Source organism: Mytilus californianus, unplaced genomic scaffold, assembly GCF_021869535.1.
Source record: "Mytilus californianus isolate M0D057914Y unplaced genomic scaffold, xbMytCali1.0.p SCAF_2, whole genome shotgun sequence".
In the NCBI taxonomy this organism is placed as follows: Eukaryota; Metazoa; Mollusca; class Bivalvia; order Mytilida; family Mytilidae; genus Mytilus; species Mytilus californianus.
Window position 1 is genome coordinate 124,456,893 of NW_026262668.1, and position 18,104 is coordinate 124,474,996.

The 18,104-nt window shown below is 31.9% G+C and overlaps 1 protein-coding gene across 3 annotated transcripts in view; it reads left to right on the forward strand.

The window, feature by feature from the left end:
* LOC127730901 (parathyroid hormone/parathyroid hormone-related peptide receptor-like) overlaps positions 1-18,104 on the forward strand; it is a 49,237-nt gene that overhangs the window by 21,795 nt on the left and 9,338 nt on the right. For all 3 annotated transcript variants that reach the window (XM_052239508.1, XM_052239509.1, XM_052239510.1), the window contains 6 exons: positions 3,647-3,792; positions 6,620-6,714; positions 7,131-7,299; positions 10,849-11,005; positions 13,943-14,003; positions 15,660-15,729. In XM_052239508.1, the coding sequence (XP_052095468.1) occupies positions 3,647-3,792; positions 6,620-6,714; positions 7,131-7,299; positions 10,849-11,005; positions 13,943-14,003; positions 15,660-15,729 (698 nt within the window). The remainder of the gene's footprint in view (positions 1-3,646; positions 3,793-6,619; positions 6,715-7,130; positions 7,300-10,848; positions 11,006-13,942; positions 14,004-15,659; positions 15,730-18,104) is intronic.

The following is an 18,104-nucleotide window of genomic DNA, read 5'->3' on the forward strand; positions in this document are numbered from 1 at the left end:
AAGACGCGAAATTTACAAACTAAGATGAAGAATACTAGCTACCAAAAGTGGGCTTTAATATTTACATTAATAATTTTGAACTTTTTACTAAAAACACAACATATTGGTAAAGGTATAGTCATTAGTCACTGGTATCATATGATGCACTTGAGCAGACGAAATCTTCCCCGGAGTGCAGAATTGTAGGACCAGATGTTTCGGAAAATAGTTTATTGAAAGGATATGTTCAGGTTACAAATGCTTTGAGCCGGTAGCGCTATACATTCATAACTGGCAAGTTTACACATATAATAGTTAAATTGTATCATTATAATTGTGAAAGAGTTAGAATATAAATGTTAGAGTCAAATATATTAGTCATGACACTTAACCTGGGGGCCCTTTGTTTATTCAAATCTGTGTCCTTTCCTCCGATATGTGTCCTGTGAAGTCATGACACTTAAATCTGGGGCCATTTGTTTCTTTTTTTATAAAGTAGACATAAAGTAATGCGACTTGACTTGGGACAGGCACATATAAAAAGCGACGGGGTTAAAGCGCACAACACTAACCTAATCTTGGACCGTTGTATAACAAAACAATATAATAAAAAATCAGATAGACACAAAGCACACAATTAACAACAAAAATACCAGAAGATAATAGACACAAATCTATATTACCGTTCGGTCTTCAAGATGTTTCTTGACAACATAAATCTTTCCTCGAAGGTATTTTAATTATTTTGACTTTATAGTACATAGTACACACTGCATGCCTTGTTGAAAAAGACACATATTTGAGAAAAGAAAGGACACAGATTTATGACGTCTGTGAGATGTGACCTCAGTCACTATATAAATGTACAACCAAATTTTCGTTGGCATAATTTTTAAGCATTTGAAACACATTTAATGAACAACAAGGCACATATGGAGACCTTGCATACATACAGAACCATCGATTGCCTTAGCATGGTTTCTATCAAACATTGTTAACATTAACAGGCGATAGAGTCAATTCTAAGCATTTTTCGCATATTATGATAAAATTTGCAATAACTGTATTTAAGAAAATAATTTAATGTGTATCCCTAAAATCATAAATATAATGATTATACAACACCTACATGTATACACAAACGATGTGGGTTGTGCTTAATTAGACCTTGAGTTTCGGCGTTAATATATTTAATATAAATAAAAAAGAAATGTTGGGCATGCATAGATGAGACAAATCTAGTATCATTCCGTGACCGGGGCCTATCGCCAAATGTTCCGATATGGGTCGAGTAATGATACCAGGGCGATATGAAAAATGCCGTGTAAATATATATTTATCACATATTTAGTCCATGAAATTGAAAGCAATTAGCTGATACGGGGTCTAATAGAGCCTTCTTTTGCAACTTCAATGTGAGAGTCATGTAAGCCATCACGTTCAAAATTAGTATCAAACCGGTTTGAAAAATCGTCTACAATTTGTGAGTTTAAAATGATCTGAAATTTACCCGTCCGACTTTAGAATTGTATGAACATACCAAATAATTTCATTTGTTATGTTTAATAGGCGAATCATTGGAACGTTAAACAATGCCCCGAAACCCACTCAACAAACAAATAAACAAAATCTAAAGAACATGTTAAAAAAGTGTTTCCTGGACAGAAACTTCCGACTGTTATATCATACCTTATTGTTATTGTAAATTAACATGTCCTTGAATTCGCTTACAATAACGCAATGCAGTGATAAGAGAAGGTACAAAATTTCCGTACAGAAACTAAAATATAGTATGAAAAAATCAACAGTTAATAAATTGCATGCATCCGAAGCGCTTTTCTGGATTTACCTTCGCCAGGAACCGGCCAAAAGCTGAATATTTGAAAGCCAAGGATGTATAAGAACCGAAACAATTGAAGAGCTATATTACCAAAAAAAACCTTTAAATAATAGCAATCTATCTAAGGTAAACTTTGCCTGAGGAAGTTGAGACCTTAGTTTCTTAATCATTTTTAAATTCATAAACGAACAATTTAGAAAGGTTTGTTAAAGGTGTGCGAACATAAAATAAAATCAAAGTTTTCTATTCCTGTTTTACGAATCAGTTAGTTTGTAAACAACTATTCTCCTTTTAGTCATACATTGAACAATATTACATTATTTCATACACAACTGAACCTCCTACGCAAAAAAAATCTTTATTTCAAATATTTATTACATTTTACATATATATTACATATAACATTATAATCAACTAGTTGTTATAATCAGACCCTTGTTTACTTGATATTATTTCTGTTTATTTCAAACAGTTTGATATTGGATAATTTTACTCATTTTCTAGTTAAATGATCTTTTGTTGCTTTGGAATTGGAAAGATAAGATCATTCTCTTCTTTTAGATACGAGATTGCTGTAATCTGTCTGTCTTCTTTGTAACAGACATTGTCTGTTTTCTCATCTTTTATATCAGACAATAACGAATTCTATCAGTTTTACAATTTTGTTTTCTTTCTTTTTCTATCATACAAATATAATATACAATGAACTCGTATAAATTGACTTCTTTGATATTGTTAGTCAACAATTGATCAGGAAAAAAACAAATCCAAAATAGTAAAAAATCTATAAGGCTCAAAGGTTAACAAAACTTCAGAACTTGATAACATTGAAATATGCAATAATCATCAAATTCTAATAAACGATTAAATAATTATAATTAACTATCATTAAACTTGAAAATTAGTACATGTATCTCTGGAATAAAGATGATCCTTCACTTCTGACTCGATTGATGATCTCTTGAATAAAGATTATCCTTCACTTCTCACTCGATTGATTATCTCTGGAATAAAGATGGTCCTTCACTTCTGACTCGATTGATGATCTCTTGAATAAAGATTATCCTTCACTTCTCACTCGAATGATTGTCTCTGGAATAAAGATGATCCTTCACTTCTGACTCGATTGATTATCTCTGGAATAAAGATTATCCTTCACTTCTGACTCGATTGATGATCTCTTGAATAAAGATTATCCTTCACTTCTCACTCGATTGCTTATCTCTGGAATAAGGATGATCCTTCACTTCTGACTCGATTGATTATCTCTGGAATAAAGATTATCCTTCACTTCTGACTCGATTGATGATCTATTGAATAAAGATTATCCTTCACTTTTCACTCGATTGATTATCTCTGGAATAAAGATGATCCTTCACTTCTGACTCGATTGATTATCTCTGGAATAAAGATGATCCTTCACATCTGACTCGATTGATTATCTCTCGAATAAAGATTATCCTTCATTTCTGACTCGATTGATTATCTCTGGAATAAAGATAATCATTCACATCTGACTCGATTGATGATTTCTGGAATAAAGATTATCCTTCACTTCCGACTCGATTGATTATCTCTGGAATAAAGATGATCCTTCAAAATATTCATATATTAAATCGTTCCAGACTTTAAAATTTTTAATCTTTTTAAGAATATTCATGATGTTCAATTTTGTTATTTCCTACCACTAGAGGACGTTTTGAATATAGTTTTGCAATATTGCACAAATAATAATTTATAGTACCACTTACTAGATATGCTCTAAGTGTCCACAGTCTCGATGTCGACTTTATCCAAGTTAAGTTTGTTTGTTTATTGTTTCTACAGAAAATGTAACCCGACGTTGCGATGCAGACGGAACTTGGTATGTTCATGCAGATACCAATAAGAGCTGGTCAGATTATAGTGCATGTGTAATGAATAATATTCCTGTCAATGGTGTCCCTGGACAACCAGTCCCAGCTATTATCAAGGTGAGTCAATAACTTCACTCTTACTCGAATGAATGAATGCATGAAAAATGTCCAGAATGGCAGATTGTCAGTCATTTTGAGGACAAGAACATATTGGTGATATAAAGGTCTATATATTCCTGCTTTAAGTGTGAACCAGTATTTCTCAACTCGAGAAGGTCAAATATATAAAATTTAATTATCAAGAGTGTAGATGATCGTAGATCTTAAGATATGATGGTTGAAATAAATGAAAACAATACGTTATGAATTTCATGCGTCCGAAGCGCTTTTTTAAATTTACCTTCATCAGGAACGCTCAAAGCCGAATATTTTAAAGCCAAGGATGAATAAGGACCGAAACATTTGAAGAGCTATATCAAAAAAAGGCCTAAAAGATAGCCAAATCCATCCAAGGTCAACTTTGCCTGAGATAATTAAAACCTTAGTTTCTTTATATTTTTAAAATTTCGAATAAGTTTAGAAAGGTTTGTTATAAATCATTTCAGTACCGAAGTACTGGCAACTGAGCTGATGATACCCTCAGTCCACCAGCAGAGGTATCAACACAGGGCTGTAAAAAATGAAAACAACACGTTGTAAATTCCATGCGTCCAAAGTGCTTTTCTGGTTTACCTTCATCAGGAACCTCAAACTCGATATTTGAAAGCCAAACCGAAACATTTGAAGAGCTATACGACCAAAAAGGGGTATAGAAAATAGACAAATCCATCGAAGGTTAACTTTGCCTGAGCAGTTGAAACCTTGGTTTCTTTATAATTTCAAAATTTCTGAACGGATAATTTTACAATTGTTTGTTATAAATCATGTCAGTACTACATTACTGACTACTGAGCTGATGATACCCTCGGAATGCGTTTCTCTGTTTTTTAAAGACAAAAATAGGCAAACTGTATCGTCTACAAACCAATAGTGTTTTTTTTTTCTGTAAAAAAGTCATCACAAATATCTGCTTTTTCTATCATGTGACCTTAACCTTTGACTTTAAGTTTAAAATTATTGATTTTTGCGGACATTTTCGTGTCCGGAACATATTATTTTCTTTGGTATAATCATTTAACATTTGGCACTCATGTACAGCCCCTCAAGACGATGTGTCGCTTACCTTCAAGATGACTTATGACCTTAACCTTTCACCTTCAAGGTCAAAGGACTGATGGTTACATGTTATTTCTAAAACCATTTATATTCTATCTTGCCATGGCAAAACACATTCAATGCACCTAAGAATGTGGTTCTAGGGATCATGACCTGCCACTCGTATAATAAAGCGTTTAATATTTCAAAATTGGTTCATATCCCCACCCTTTAACCTATGTATGGTTTAAATTGCCTTGCTTAGATTTTTCTAGTTCATCGCAGGTTGTTTTTCCGTTGGGGAAAATGCCCTTTCCCTTCGTATCATTTATTGTTAATTGTCTTAAAAAATATTCACATCTCCACCCTTAAACCATAATATATACCATTTTGTATATTCTTAATTTCATGATAAGAGCTTTATCCCCACATAAATGAAATATCACTTTTCTGCTAATTGCGTCGTGCTAATCAGAGAAAAAAGCTGAAAATATAAGTGAAAATGTGTTACGTGGTCTAACGTCATTTCAACACGAAATCACACCTTATAGTCAACATATATGATACATAGGTATACATAAGTATTCATTATAAAATATAATAATCTTTAAATCGCCCAAAGTCTATACTGTAGTTGTGAATGAAAATGACAAAGATCTAGTTTAAACGTACCTCATATTCCTAAATGCAATACAGTTTGTTGAGTCTTTAGGTTAAAGAGGAGCGAAGATTAAACCCACAAATATCCACATTCGGTACCATCAAAGTATTCCCAGGTACCACATGCCTTTTGTCATTATAATACATAAAAGGGGATAACAGAAATCGTATAAAATACCGCATAGTACAACTAATTTCTTCTATCACTAACTCCCGACACCTCCGATTTGCAGGCAAAAAAAAGTGGTCCGGTTAATTCAGTTTTAAGTGCGCAACCTCGACCCCAACCCTCGTTTGCATATCTAGACTATATGTCGTACAACTAGAACACACAATAAAAAAGTTACTTAAAGATAGGGTCAAAAAGTGCTCAAAATTACATGGAGTTAGCTTAGGCACCTACAGTATTTTGGCCGGATACTGTCACTCAAGGAAAAAATCCTAGAAACAGCACTCCTAACAGGTTTCATGAAATGTCATCATAAAATTTAATTGAAATCCGTAGTATTTGTGAGATACTAGTAAATATATAAAATCGTCAGACTATCGGTAGGAAAAAACATTTTCAAAACATTAAAATAGAAGAATATGGGCGTCATCATACGTAAAAATAGACGAAGGAGTTGTGTAACAACATCTCTTAAAACCTAATCACTGGTGGATGCTCATGACAAGTAAAAATCAATAAGTATCATTCGGTTTTTACCCGTGGTTCAACATCTTCCTTTTTTAAGCAGTAAATCAGCAGACTAAAGAATTTTCGAATGAAAGATATTTATTTATTTCTATGATATTACAAAATATGAAATTTATTATTGAACACCCATAAAATCCTTAAAAAGTGCAAAAAAATGATCTCTTCAATTTTTAGAAAAATGTTGTGACTGCTTTAAGAGAAGTTGCGAATACCATGTGTGGAAGAACATACGATGGAACGGACTTAAGGATATCTATTCAATACTTTTAATCTATTCAATACTTTAATCTACATGTTTTTTCTTATCATTTAAAATTATATCTTCAGTAAGCTAAAAAAATTTTATAAATATGTTCATTATAAATATATATTTGACAACATCTTGCATTCTAGGACCACATGGATAATCTGACAATTATGAAACACACTGGTTACGGATTGTCATTAGCGTCCTTGTTAGTGGCAGTAATCATAATGTTATACTTCAAGTAAGCTATAAACAATTTTTTCATTTGACATCTGGTAATGATTAACAAGTAGATTTATTTTACTATGTTCTATCCAATGTCATGTTGATTTAGGTGCATACATATTTTCATTAATACAATAAAAATAGTTTTGCAATTTAACCGACAAACCTTTTTTAAAATGTAGTACTTTTATATTATCTTTCTAGGAACACTGTATCTTTCGATTTATTTTAAAAAAAAATGCACAATAAAAATGTGCATGTATTTAGCATATAATTAGTAATGTGCTGGACCGTAAAAAAATATATGAAAAATTTCAATTTTCAAATATACAAATATCCGTACATTTTGACCTTAAACTTATAAATTTTCTTCATTTTCAAACTTTTGAAATATCTGACTACAGGTTTTCGTTTTTGTTTTTTTTGTTTCAGAAAACTGCATTGTCCAAGGAATACCATTCATCTGAATCTGTTCTTATCGTTCATCCTTAGAGCTATCATATCTTTCATCAAGAATGGTATTATGATAGAAGGTTTAGGCTTCTCTAGTGACGTCTACTATAACGAAAAAGGACAGTTAGCGTTTCTGCCAGAAGGATTAGTAAGTTAAATGTTGGCCAATAAAATAATTTTAATGTTTGTATAATTTGTAGTAATTGATATACAATGTGTCTCACGTCCTGTCGATACTTATATTTTTTGTAAGTTGATTTGAGCAAAGTACCGATCTGATGATTCACATCCTTTTAAAGTTATTCTTACAGTTTGTTCTAGTGTTGTGGTGTTTCACATGTCTCTGGTGTTGTGGTGTTTCACATGTCCTAGGTTAGGGGAGATTTGAGCGCTCACAAACAATATAACACCATGCACCACATTCTGATTGTGGCTTTCCCAAACAAAGACGGTAGTGCAGTGATTGTTGTTGGTTGCCGATTGTCATAACTGTTTTTTATTCAATGTCGCAAGTTATAGTCTAATTCAGGCAATTATATTTCTCTGTTTTATTGTTTCATATTTTGTAATGAGGGACCTTTTATATACGTCTAATTATGTGACAACTTTCCGTATATGGTATGGACGAGACTACATGGTAAGTATTATCATCCTTTACGACATACAATAACAGATGATCTGCAAGGTATAACATCTAGGTGCCAAAATACATCATGTACTGACTGTATTAAAAAACCTAGATAGCGACTCTATTTACTATATTTGTGTATAGCCTATAGTTGCGTTAGGGCGCTAGTGCACAGTGGAGGCGGTATTGCAACGATTTCACAAAATCATGGGTTCCAATTCACACAGAGGGAAGAACACAAATTTGCGAACGTAGATCTAACATTGTTAGCTCAATTTTCAGACAAAACATATTTACATAAAAATATATGCACAAACAACATTTTCCAAATGACCAAAAAAGTGAAAAGTATTTGTATTACATGCACACGTATAAACATTGCGGTTTTTATCCAACGCAATCATAGGTTTGAACGTTGTTTTCAATTTAGACTTGTTCTTAAAAATATATGTATTGTTGTCTCTTTGACACATTCCCCATTTCCATTCTCAATTTTATATAGTAAAGTGATTGGAGTCAATATATTATTATAATAGATCGTTAATGAATCTGATCGAATAGAAGGTAAAGACTTCCTCTCTCTCTCTCTTTCGATATAAAACAATTTAAATAATGACATTTAAAAGTGCATTTTAAATTGCTACATCAATGATTAAAGAAGTACATAACGTTATATAATGTTTACTGAGTATCAATTATTGTGTTATTGGTAGAAATAATTCGGATTGGAATATGAATGTAAAGAACCCATTGCAAAATAAAATGCATAAAACATGAACACAAATAATATTTTAATTAATTTTTCTGATTTGATATATCAAAACGGAAACCAAACTTTGCAGAAATATTATACCATCTTGTTGTCTGTTAATTTCATTGATATTTTCTTCACGTCATAATTTGTAAAGAATATTTATTTAGCAAGAATGAGCTGCATTTCCCTTGAACGCTACATAATTCTGTTTAATATAATTTTGATAATTTTACATGCTATTTGTTCCTGTTAGTACAACATATAATATGTTGAATATTAAAGTGATACAAAATATATCATCTTTGCTAAATCAGTTCTTGACAGAATTCACAAAACACAGACAAAAAGACACTATATAGAACATAATCTTTTTCAGATATATTTGAATAAGAAGTAGAATTATACCACTTTCTCTTACTCGTATTATTCAGCTAATAGAAATATGAAGATGTGGTATGAATGCCAATGAGTCAACTCTCCATCCAAGTCACAATGTGTAAAAAGTAAACCATCATATGTCAAAGTACGGCCTTCAACACGGAGCCTTGGCTCACACCGAACAGAAAGCTATAAAGACCCCAAAATGACTAGTGTAAAACCATTCAAACAGGAAAACCAACAATCTAATCTATATAAAAAACGAGATCACTTATGAACCACATCAACAAACGACAACCACTGAAATAGGTTCCTGACTTAGGACAGGTGCAAACAAATGCAGCAAACCTGTTTTTGCAAAAATCTTTTGAAAACTATCTGAAATAGCCCAGTAAATGATTTTCAATTATACACATCATTGTGTATTTCTTTTCCGAATTGTTCCTCGGGAAAGGTTAGACAAAATGAATGCGTGGGACAAATTCAAAATGAAAAAAGAACCATACAAAACTGCTGTCCTCTGGTTACAATATACAGAAAAGATGAAGTCCCGTTGCTATGAATGTCCATAATTTCATAATGTAAGGATTGTATTTTGCTGCTGCATTTTATTAATGTATTTTCTCTTTATAATTCATTCCCATGCCTTTGAAAACAATTTGGTTGTTACAGAAATGCAAACTCCTGAATATAACTAACTGTTTGACAGTGATATCTATCCGTTTTGTTCTTCTTTTTTTTTGTTGCATAAACGTTTATATGGAGTCCATTGAACATTTTAAACATAATAAAAGCAATTGTTCACAAAATTTTACTGAAAACGTTCTATGGCCCATGCATGGAAGTTTCAAATAAAAAAGATTGAGTCAAATGAGTTACAACTATTAAAATATGTTTGTAACAACTCATTTTACACCAATATGTCCTGATAAATTTAGACCAGACTCCACAACAGAGGAAAACAAGAAATAAATTGTTTCAGACAGACAGAAGTGGAAGTAGAAAAGAGAATTTCCTTTTTTTTTACCAAATTTAGTGTTGATCATCATGGAAACATACCGATTGTTGTAAAGGAAACTCCATTTATCTATGCAAGAATTATTTTTCTACTACTACTACGGAAGTGTTAACGACCTTCGCTACCCATGAGGGTTTCGATCGGTCAGTGAATTTAATGTGTACTATTATAGATCGAATTAGTTTGTCTCTCAATTATTAGTTACTCTACATTTTCACTTTCAATCGATGTCAATTTGTGAGATTATGGAAACATTAATGACATATGTACAACAATAATTTCAATAACGGTTCATGCTATAAAGTTTTTTTTTTTTTTTTTTTTTTTTTTTTTTTGATGTAAAGTATTTTTAATTCGTTGCTAAAATGAAGATACATTATCTCCCTTTAGCGACACAACCTATCAACAATTATTATTGTTGGTTATAACAAATATTGATTAGCTTGAATAGAAATGAAGTGTAGGCATTTGTCAGTTGAATGAAGTATCAAATTTGAAAGCATAATCGTGATTCATTATCTAATTATCCTACTATTAAACCAACCCTGGTGTGACAATAAATAGTCTGTGACGATACTGTGACAATATACATGTATAGTTTTATGTTGGTATGTGGGAGACTAACGATATTCATCAAAAGAAAATAGGAAATCACTATATTTAGGACCTTTTTCTTTTGTCATTTCAAATAGCAGGATATATTATTTTTGTAACAATACAAAATTAAAAACACAATATGCGCATTATATAAATTTCTTTCTGGTTTCTAGTCATGGCATTATTATTATAAATAAAAGGAGATGCTGGGTGTAGTCAAGAAGTCAGTAAACTAACGACACAAAAATTGCGATCTTCAACAATAAACAGGTGTCTTATACAATATGTCTTCAGATATTTTAACCCATTAGTTTTTTTTCAGCATTGGGAATGTCGGATGTTTATGACAATCGTAAACTATATAATGGCTGCTAACTATGCTTGGATATTTGTGGAAGCCTTGTACCTACAGATGTTAATATCTGTAGCTGTGTTTACAGAAAAGAAACATTTACATATCTATATGCTTCTAGGATGGAGTAAGTATTGAAATAAAAGAATACAAAGAAATGTATAATTGTGAAATATCATTTGAGAAACACTGAATTTGCCGCGGCATGTAATTTCTTTTTCTATTGAGGATTTGGCGTTAATGTCTGATATTGGATCGTTTCAATGGAATTTATTTATTTGTATTGATGAAGGGGTTATGTTGTCATGCCTCCTTTGGTTTGTCGTTTATTTTACTGTGTCACAGACGTTTATCCACATCGAAACGTTACATAAATCTATCATATATCGAATTGCCTGTATCAAAACAACACTGTAAATAATTCAATAATGATATGAGTTAGGGAGCTACCATTTGATTTTTATGGTGGGCTAGGATGAAATTTGAAAAAAGGCAGGACAGGAGTTTTGAGTAAAAACAAAAGGCAGGATGAGCAACTTGGCCAAAAAAAAAAAGCAGGATGACAATTTATGTCAAAAAAGTCAGGATAAACTAATAAAAAAAAAGGCAGGACCAAATAGAGTGAAAAATAAAAAGGCAGGACAGAGATTACAACTAGAAGAAAATGCAGGACAAAATTTTTCATCCTAGCTCCCTTATCAACCGGGGTTCGTTTGTACATCGGAATTGATAATGAACTAATAAATATATGACCTTTTTGGGGTGAAAATTGCATTAAATGCAATCAAAACCCTTATGGCACTGGCTTCATAGATATATCATCCATATTTAAGCACTACCTTTGATAGTGGTCCAAACAACACAGTGCGTTCAGATGAGCATTCTCTAGGTTCTATCCAGCTTTTGTCGTACAATTTATTGATGATAAATACTCTCAGATATTCATGTAACACAATGATGTGTATGAGTATAATAAATAATACATAAGTTGTGAATGGTGTATGAATTTTTCTGTTGTAGGAAAAGGTTCAACTACAAATGAACAGTTATGATCAAAGTAGATATATTCAGATCAAAATATTGCCTAAATATGTCTTCCATTGCTAAATACAATTAAATGCTCATTGCAAAATGAAAACAAACTTTACCCTTCAATTCAACTTTGATTATGTCTTCCCTCGACCAATATCAGACCCTCGGGATGCATGCACCAGGTCGATATGGAAAAAGCCATCTACATTTTGCATAAATAGTAAGGTTATATAGATATTGAATATCAGAATAAAATATTCTTTGAGATTCAAGACGATCATACGGAAGCGTATTAGCGCCACACAACTTTTTTTTTTAATATTTTTTCCAATGTTTGCGTTATAACGCAAACCTTTGCGTTATAACGCAAACATTTGCGAAATAACGCAAACCTTTTGCGTTATAACGCAAACATTTGCGAACTAACGCAAACCTTTGCGAAATAACGCAAACCTTTTGCGTTATAACGCAAACATTTGCAAAATAACGCAAACCTTTGCGTTTTAACGCAAACCTTTTGCGTTATAACGCAAACATTTGCGTTATAAACCTTTTGCGTTATAACGCAAACATTTGCGAAATAACGCAAACCTTTGCGTTATAACGCAAACCTTTGCGATATAACGCAAACCTTTGCGAAATAACGCAAACCTTTTGCGTTATAACGCAAACATTTGCAAAATAACGCAAACCTTTGCGTTATAACGCAAACATCTTGATTTCAATTATTCATTAAGTTTTGTATATATGTCCGTCTGTCATTAATTTCGGTTGTGATTTACTAGTAGATAGGAAAAGAACCATAAATACAAGGCCAACTCATTATAATAAATATGCATAGGAATAATGGAATACTTGAAGTGCAATTATACATAAATTAAGAATGATTTGTGCATCAGAAAAGTATATAATTTAACAAGAAAATAGATATGGTATAGGCATATTTTAATTGAATGAGCAAAACTAATGTCATACATTTTTGAAACTTTCAAGTCAAATAGACAAAATAATCTTTCTGCTTTAAAATGAATTATTAATAAAGAAACATTTTTATTAGATTTTGATGCAAGATTTTTTTTAAATCGCAGAATATGATCAAGATTCTTTGATAGAAATTCATGAAATTTTCATTTCAATCTAGTGAAGTAACTTAAAGATACTTGGGTAGCAATTTAAATGTAGAGAACATAATTTTAATAATAAAACATCTTCATTTTATTGCAAAAAGGTAGCTTGTTTGGTCAATGGATCTAACCAACCTTAAATAATCTTCAAACGAGAGCTTACTTTGGAAGTATATTTATATTTGGCTATAGCTATATTAGCAGGGTTGATTTTTTATATTCTTCGATACAACTTCAATTTACTCAATTTTCTTTGTTCTATATATACATGTATTATCATGTATATAATTTTTGGGGCCTTGTATAGCTTGCTGTTTGGTGTGAACCAAGGCTCCGTGTTGAAGACCGTTCTTTGACCTATATTGAATGGTTTGATTTTAGAAATTGTGACTTGGATGGAGAGTTGTCTCATTGCCATTCATACCACATCTTCTTATATCTATTATCCTACTCATTATTAGTCAATAATATGTTCTAAATATTCAAGCATTTTTCTTTGTTATAAGTACAAAGGAGGATACATTTTAATGTATGCAGCCTCCTCCATTTATAACTGCTGCTTCCTTTGAATCTTAAATAAGAAATAAGAAAAAAAAATGTTTGCGTTATTTCGCAAAGGTTTGCGTTATATCGCAAAGGTTTGCGTTATAACGCAAAGGTTTGCGTTATTTCGCAAATGTTTGCGTTATAACGCAAAGAATTGATATCGCAAAGGTTTGGGTTATAACGCAAAGGTTTGCGTTATAACGCAAACATAGGAAGAAATATTAAAAAAAAAGTTGTGTGGCGCTAATACGCTTCCGTACGATCATATTGAACTGATTAGAATTAAATATTTGGAGTTCAATATTGAGATTCAAAACGATCACATTGAAATGTTTATTTTACTTTATATTTTATGGTTTCAGCATTTCCCTTGGCATTCGTTATACCATGGGTGATTGTAAGATCGACAGTGGATAATAAACTGTAAGTGTATTGATGTCGTAGCATCAGTTATCTTTAAACAAACGGTACGAATATTTATATCAAACCCAGAACGTCTGCTTACTTTATGTAACTATTTTTTTACACTCAAAGGACGATAATTGTGTTCTCGCACAATGTGAAATGGTGGTTATTGATAAAGTTAATCAAAAAGATTAACAATCAAATATGTGCGAAAAAAAACTTTCATTTAGTTTTTTAAAGCAAAACTTGTTGCTTTTTACATCGGATGACTGTGAGGGCATTCCGGTGTATTGCTGTCGCCTAGATTTCCATGACGTAACTTTCGTGTTGGGATTGTAACCGATCTATAAACATGATAAATACGCAGACATTATCGAGTGCAAAATAACATTCCTTATCGCTTGTTATAAATTCATTTTTTCAATGGATACTACTAAAAATATTTTTTTTAGAACATAAATTAATAATATGAAAATGTTTTGTCGTTAGAAATATATATATAAATAAAAAATCTTAAATATGTATGCACACGTACAGAAAATGCGTGTTAACGCATGCGGAAGAATATCTCAGAGTTATCGGTCCTCGCTCTCTCTCTCAAGGACCGATAACTCTGCATGGGAGATTGAAAGTTTGGCGGGAAAATATGAATGCCTACTCAAATCCAATCTATTAGAAAAATCGAATTATTACAGAAAAGTGTCCACCATGCACTTGCACTGCACTATTATTAATATAGTAGAATAGAATGATATAAAAAATGGATGAAAATTCTATATACATGTAACTGTAATATACAAATATTAATATAATATATAACAACAAACCAGAGTATAATGATTTGTATCACTTCAATATCATATTTATCCAGGTGAGGTTGGATTCCCTATTATTTATTTATCATCCACGCACGAACTTGTCTAAGAAAAAAAATTATATCTGTACATTAACCTCACTTTCAGGTATAGAGATGTGATTTTTTTTCTGAGACAAGTGCTTGTGACCATCCACAAGAACTTGCAGTCATCCGATGTTTAGTACTTCAGTACTTTGATTTTTAATGTCAATAGTAAATATTCATCTAACATTATTGGTGATAATTGTAAAGGAAAAAGTGAAATAACAAAAATACCGAACTCCAAGAAAAATTCAAAACGATAAGTCCTTCATCAAATGGAAAAATGAAAGCTCAAAACACATCTAACAAATGGAAAACAACTGTCATATTCCTGACTTGGTACAGGCATTTCCTTATGTAGAAAATGGTTGATATAACCTGGTTTTATAACTAGCTTAACCTCCGTGAGCAAAACAAACAGACATAATAGGTAAAAATGTGAAAAATTGGGGTGCAGTCAACATTGTGTTATAATCTTAATCATTATAAAAAAAAATAACTATTTCAACAAAGAAAAACAAAATGGCATATAGACAGTCTATAGACAAAGTACATAAGCTAAAATAAAACAAGAATACAAAAATGACCATAGCACAATAACACAATGGCGAGATGTATAAGTAGCTAGCCACGCCAAAAGTATACACAAAAAAAGGAGGGATATTTCAGAGTAAGATGTTTAGGCAGATTTTCGATGTTATCATGCCAAACACCATGAATGGCTGTAATTAGTGCAATCATGTGATACAAATACTAATGAACAATTTAAATTTCAGCTGCTGGACAACCTATGACATCCGTTGGGTTGAATGGATCATTCATGGACCAATACTATTAACTATTGTAGTAAGTTTAATATGTCAAGTATGTCAGATTATAATTGAATTTGTTCATAGAAGGATATAGGACATATTTCGAACGGTCAATTAAAAAACTCAGTGGTCCATTTGCATGGGAACAGAATTAACACAATGTCATCCAATTATAACCTCGAAGTGACTTCAGTATATATTTTTGTCAATTAATAATTAATTAACTTTTGGAAGATTCAGAGGGTATAGAGGGCGTACGCTGAATTGTTTTGGGGGCATAAAATCGTCAATTTGTACTTCATATGATGCCCCACTTTTTTTGCCCTAGGACCCTGTCTCCGATCCTGAAAAGTAGAAATACATTAATGTGAATAAAAGGAGGTGTGTTGTATACATCAATGAGACACCAAATAAACGACATTAGATATCAATAGACATTAGTCATTTTTCTAACTTTTAGTTTTAAATAGACTATACAGAACCGAGATAAATTCTGGCATTCATCTCGAAGCAGCGAACGAACGCAATGTCAGATCCTCATTGCAAGTTTTTTTTACGAATTATCATTGTGGTTAAGGAGTAAGTTCATGAAGGGTTAAAATTGACCCTAAGATTTTGATGATTTTTTAAGTCGGCCGAAATACTACAAATTTCACATAGAATTAATTGTGATATTACTATTAATACAAAATAACATCTTTTTTGGCACATCACATTATAAATTACGAAGTAGTGACCATTTGATTATGCATAATGATTGTTTGTGTTGTAACATCAGTTTTGGTCCAATTTTTCTCCATAATTCATAACATTTTTTGGCACATTTGACGTTGGACGCCATCCCAGATCCAGAAATGTTTCGTGTTCAGGGATTCAATATCACCATTGACATCTTTTGGTTATAAAACATATTAGATTGTAGGTTGCGACCAAGGTTTTCCTGAAGCTTTTATATCCGAAAAATGCACACGTCCTCGTATTTTGACAACATTTCTAAATGAGCTGACTTTAGGGTCTATGATATACTCTTTTGAAGAGATTACCTAGCAGTAAGACTTTTGAAATAGATCCATTCAACAACTAAATTATGGCCTTTTAGATATTTTATGACAAGGATGACATTCAAGGCCAAAAGTGAACCTTGTCCTTTAAAACTTGTTCAGATAAAATCAGAACTCTTTTAAGTCACTGTGAATATAATTAGCATCTCTACCTTCTTTCTTGATCTTGACAATATCTGTTGTATCTTGATCATGAATACCAGGATAGGACATTAATGAAATGAGTGCAACAGAATTGAGTGAAACCTACAAATTATATGCCGTCTTTTGTTTCCTTGTACAAATTAGGTGTTATCCTATTGGTATCTGGATTGTGCTGGGTTTTCTTACTGTTTGTTAAACTTTAATGAGGTATATATATATGGGAAGGTGAGAGGTTTATGTGCATGTAAAACTGGTTTAAACCAAACATATTTTGTTCAGTTTGCCTGTTCCAAGTTTGACAATCTATATTATGCATTGTTCGGTGTTGTTTGTGCGTCTGTTATATCAGAGGTGTCTAGCTAGCCACAAAACCAGGTTCAACCCACCATTTTTTTTCTTAAAAATGTCCTGTACCAAGTCAGGAAAATGGCAATTGTTATCGTATAGTTTGTTTCTATGTGTGTTGCATTGTCGTTCGTTGTTTATTCACTTTAGTGTTTCTGTTGTTTCGTTGTCCAAATGTACTATATTGTATTGTTTATTAGCGTAATTCTCTGTCAGTAATGTTGTACTGTATTCATGTCATGTAATGGTGTCATTTTAGTGTTATATTTAACATTGCTATTAAAGTGCGAGGTTTGGCTAGCCACAAAACCAGGTTCAACCCACCATTTTTGTCTTAAAATGTCCTGTACCAAGTCAGGAAAATGGCCATTGTTATATTATAGTTCGTTTCTGTGTGTGTTACATTTTAATGTTGTTTTTCTGTTGTGTCGTAGTTCTCCTCTCATATTTGATGTGTTTCCCTCAGTTTTAGTTTGTAACCCGGATTTGTTTTTTTCTTAATCGATTTATGAATTTTGAACAGCGGTATACTACTGTTGCCTTTATATATCAGAGGTGTCGTGTGTTAATTATTAGTTTGGGTTTTTGTACTGTCCAATAATTTTGTTAATTTCTGTCGTCCTGTTTATGGAAACCGGTAGTATTTTCCTTCATAGCCGACATAACTAACATTTTCTAAATTTACCTCTTTTTATAATAAAAACCTGGACAAAACAGTTGTGTGTGATATTAGTGCTTTCTTATTCTGTTTTAGAAATTGAAGTCAAATAGTGGCATGACCATCTTCGAACGGAGCTTGTGTATAGTATCCATGGCCACTGTCATTTTACATCAAATTTATGAATATTTGGAAGTCTTA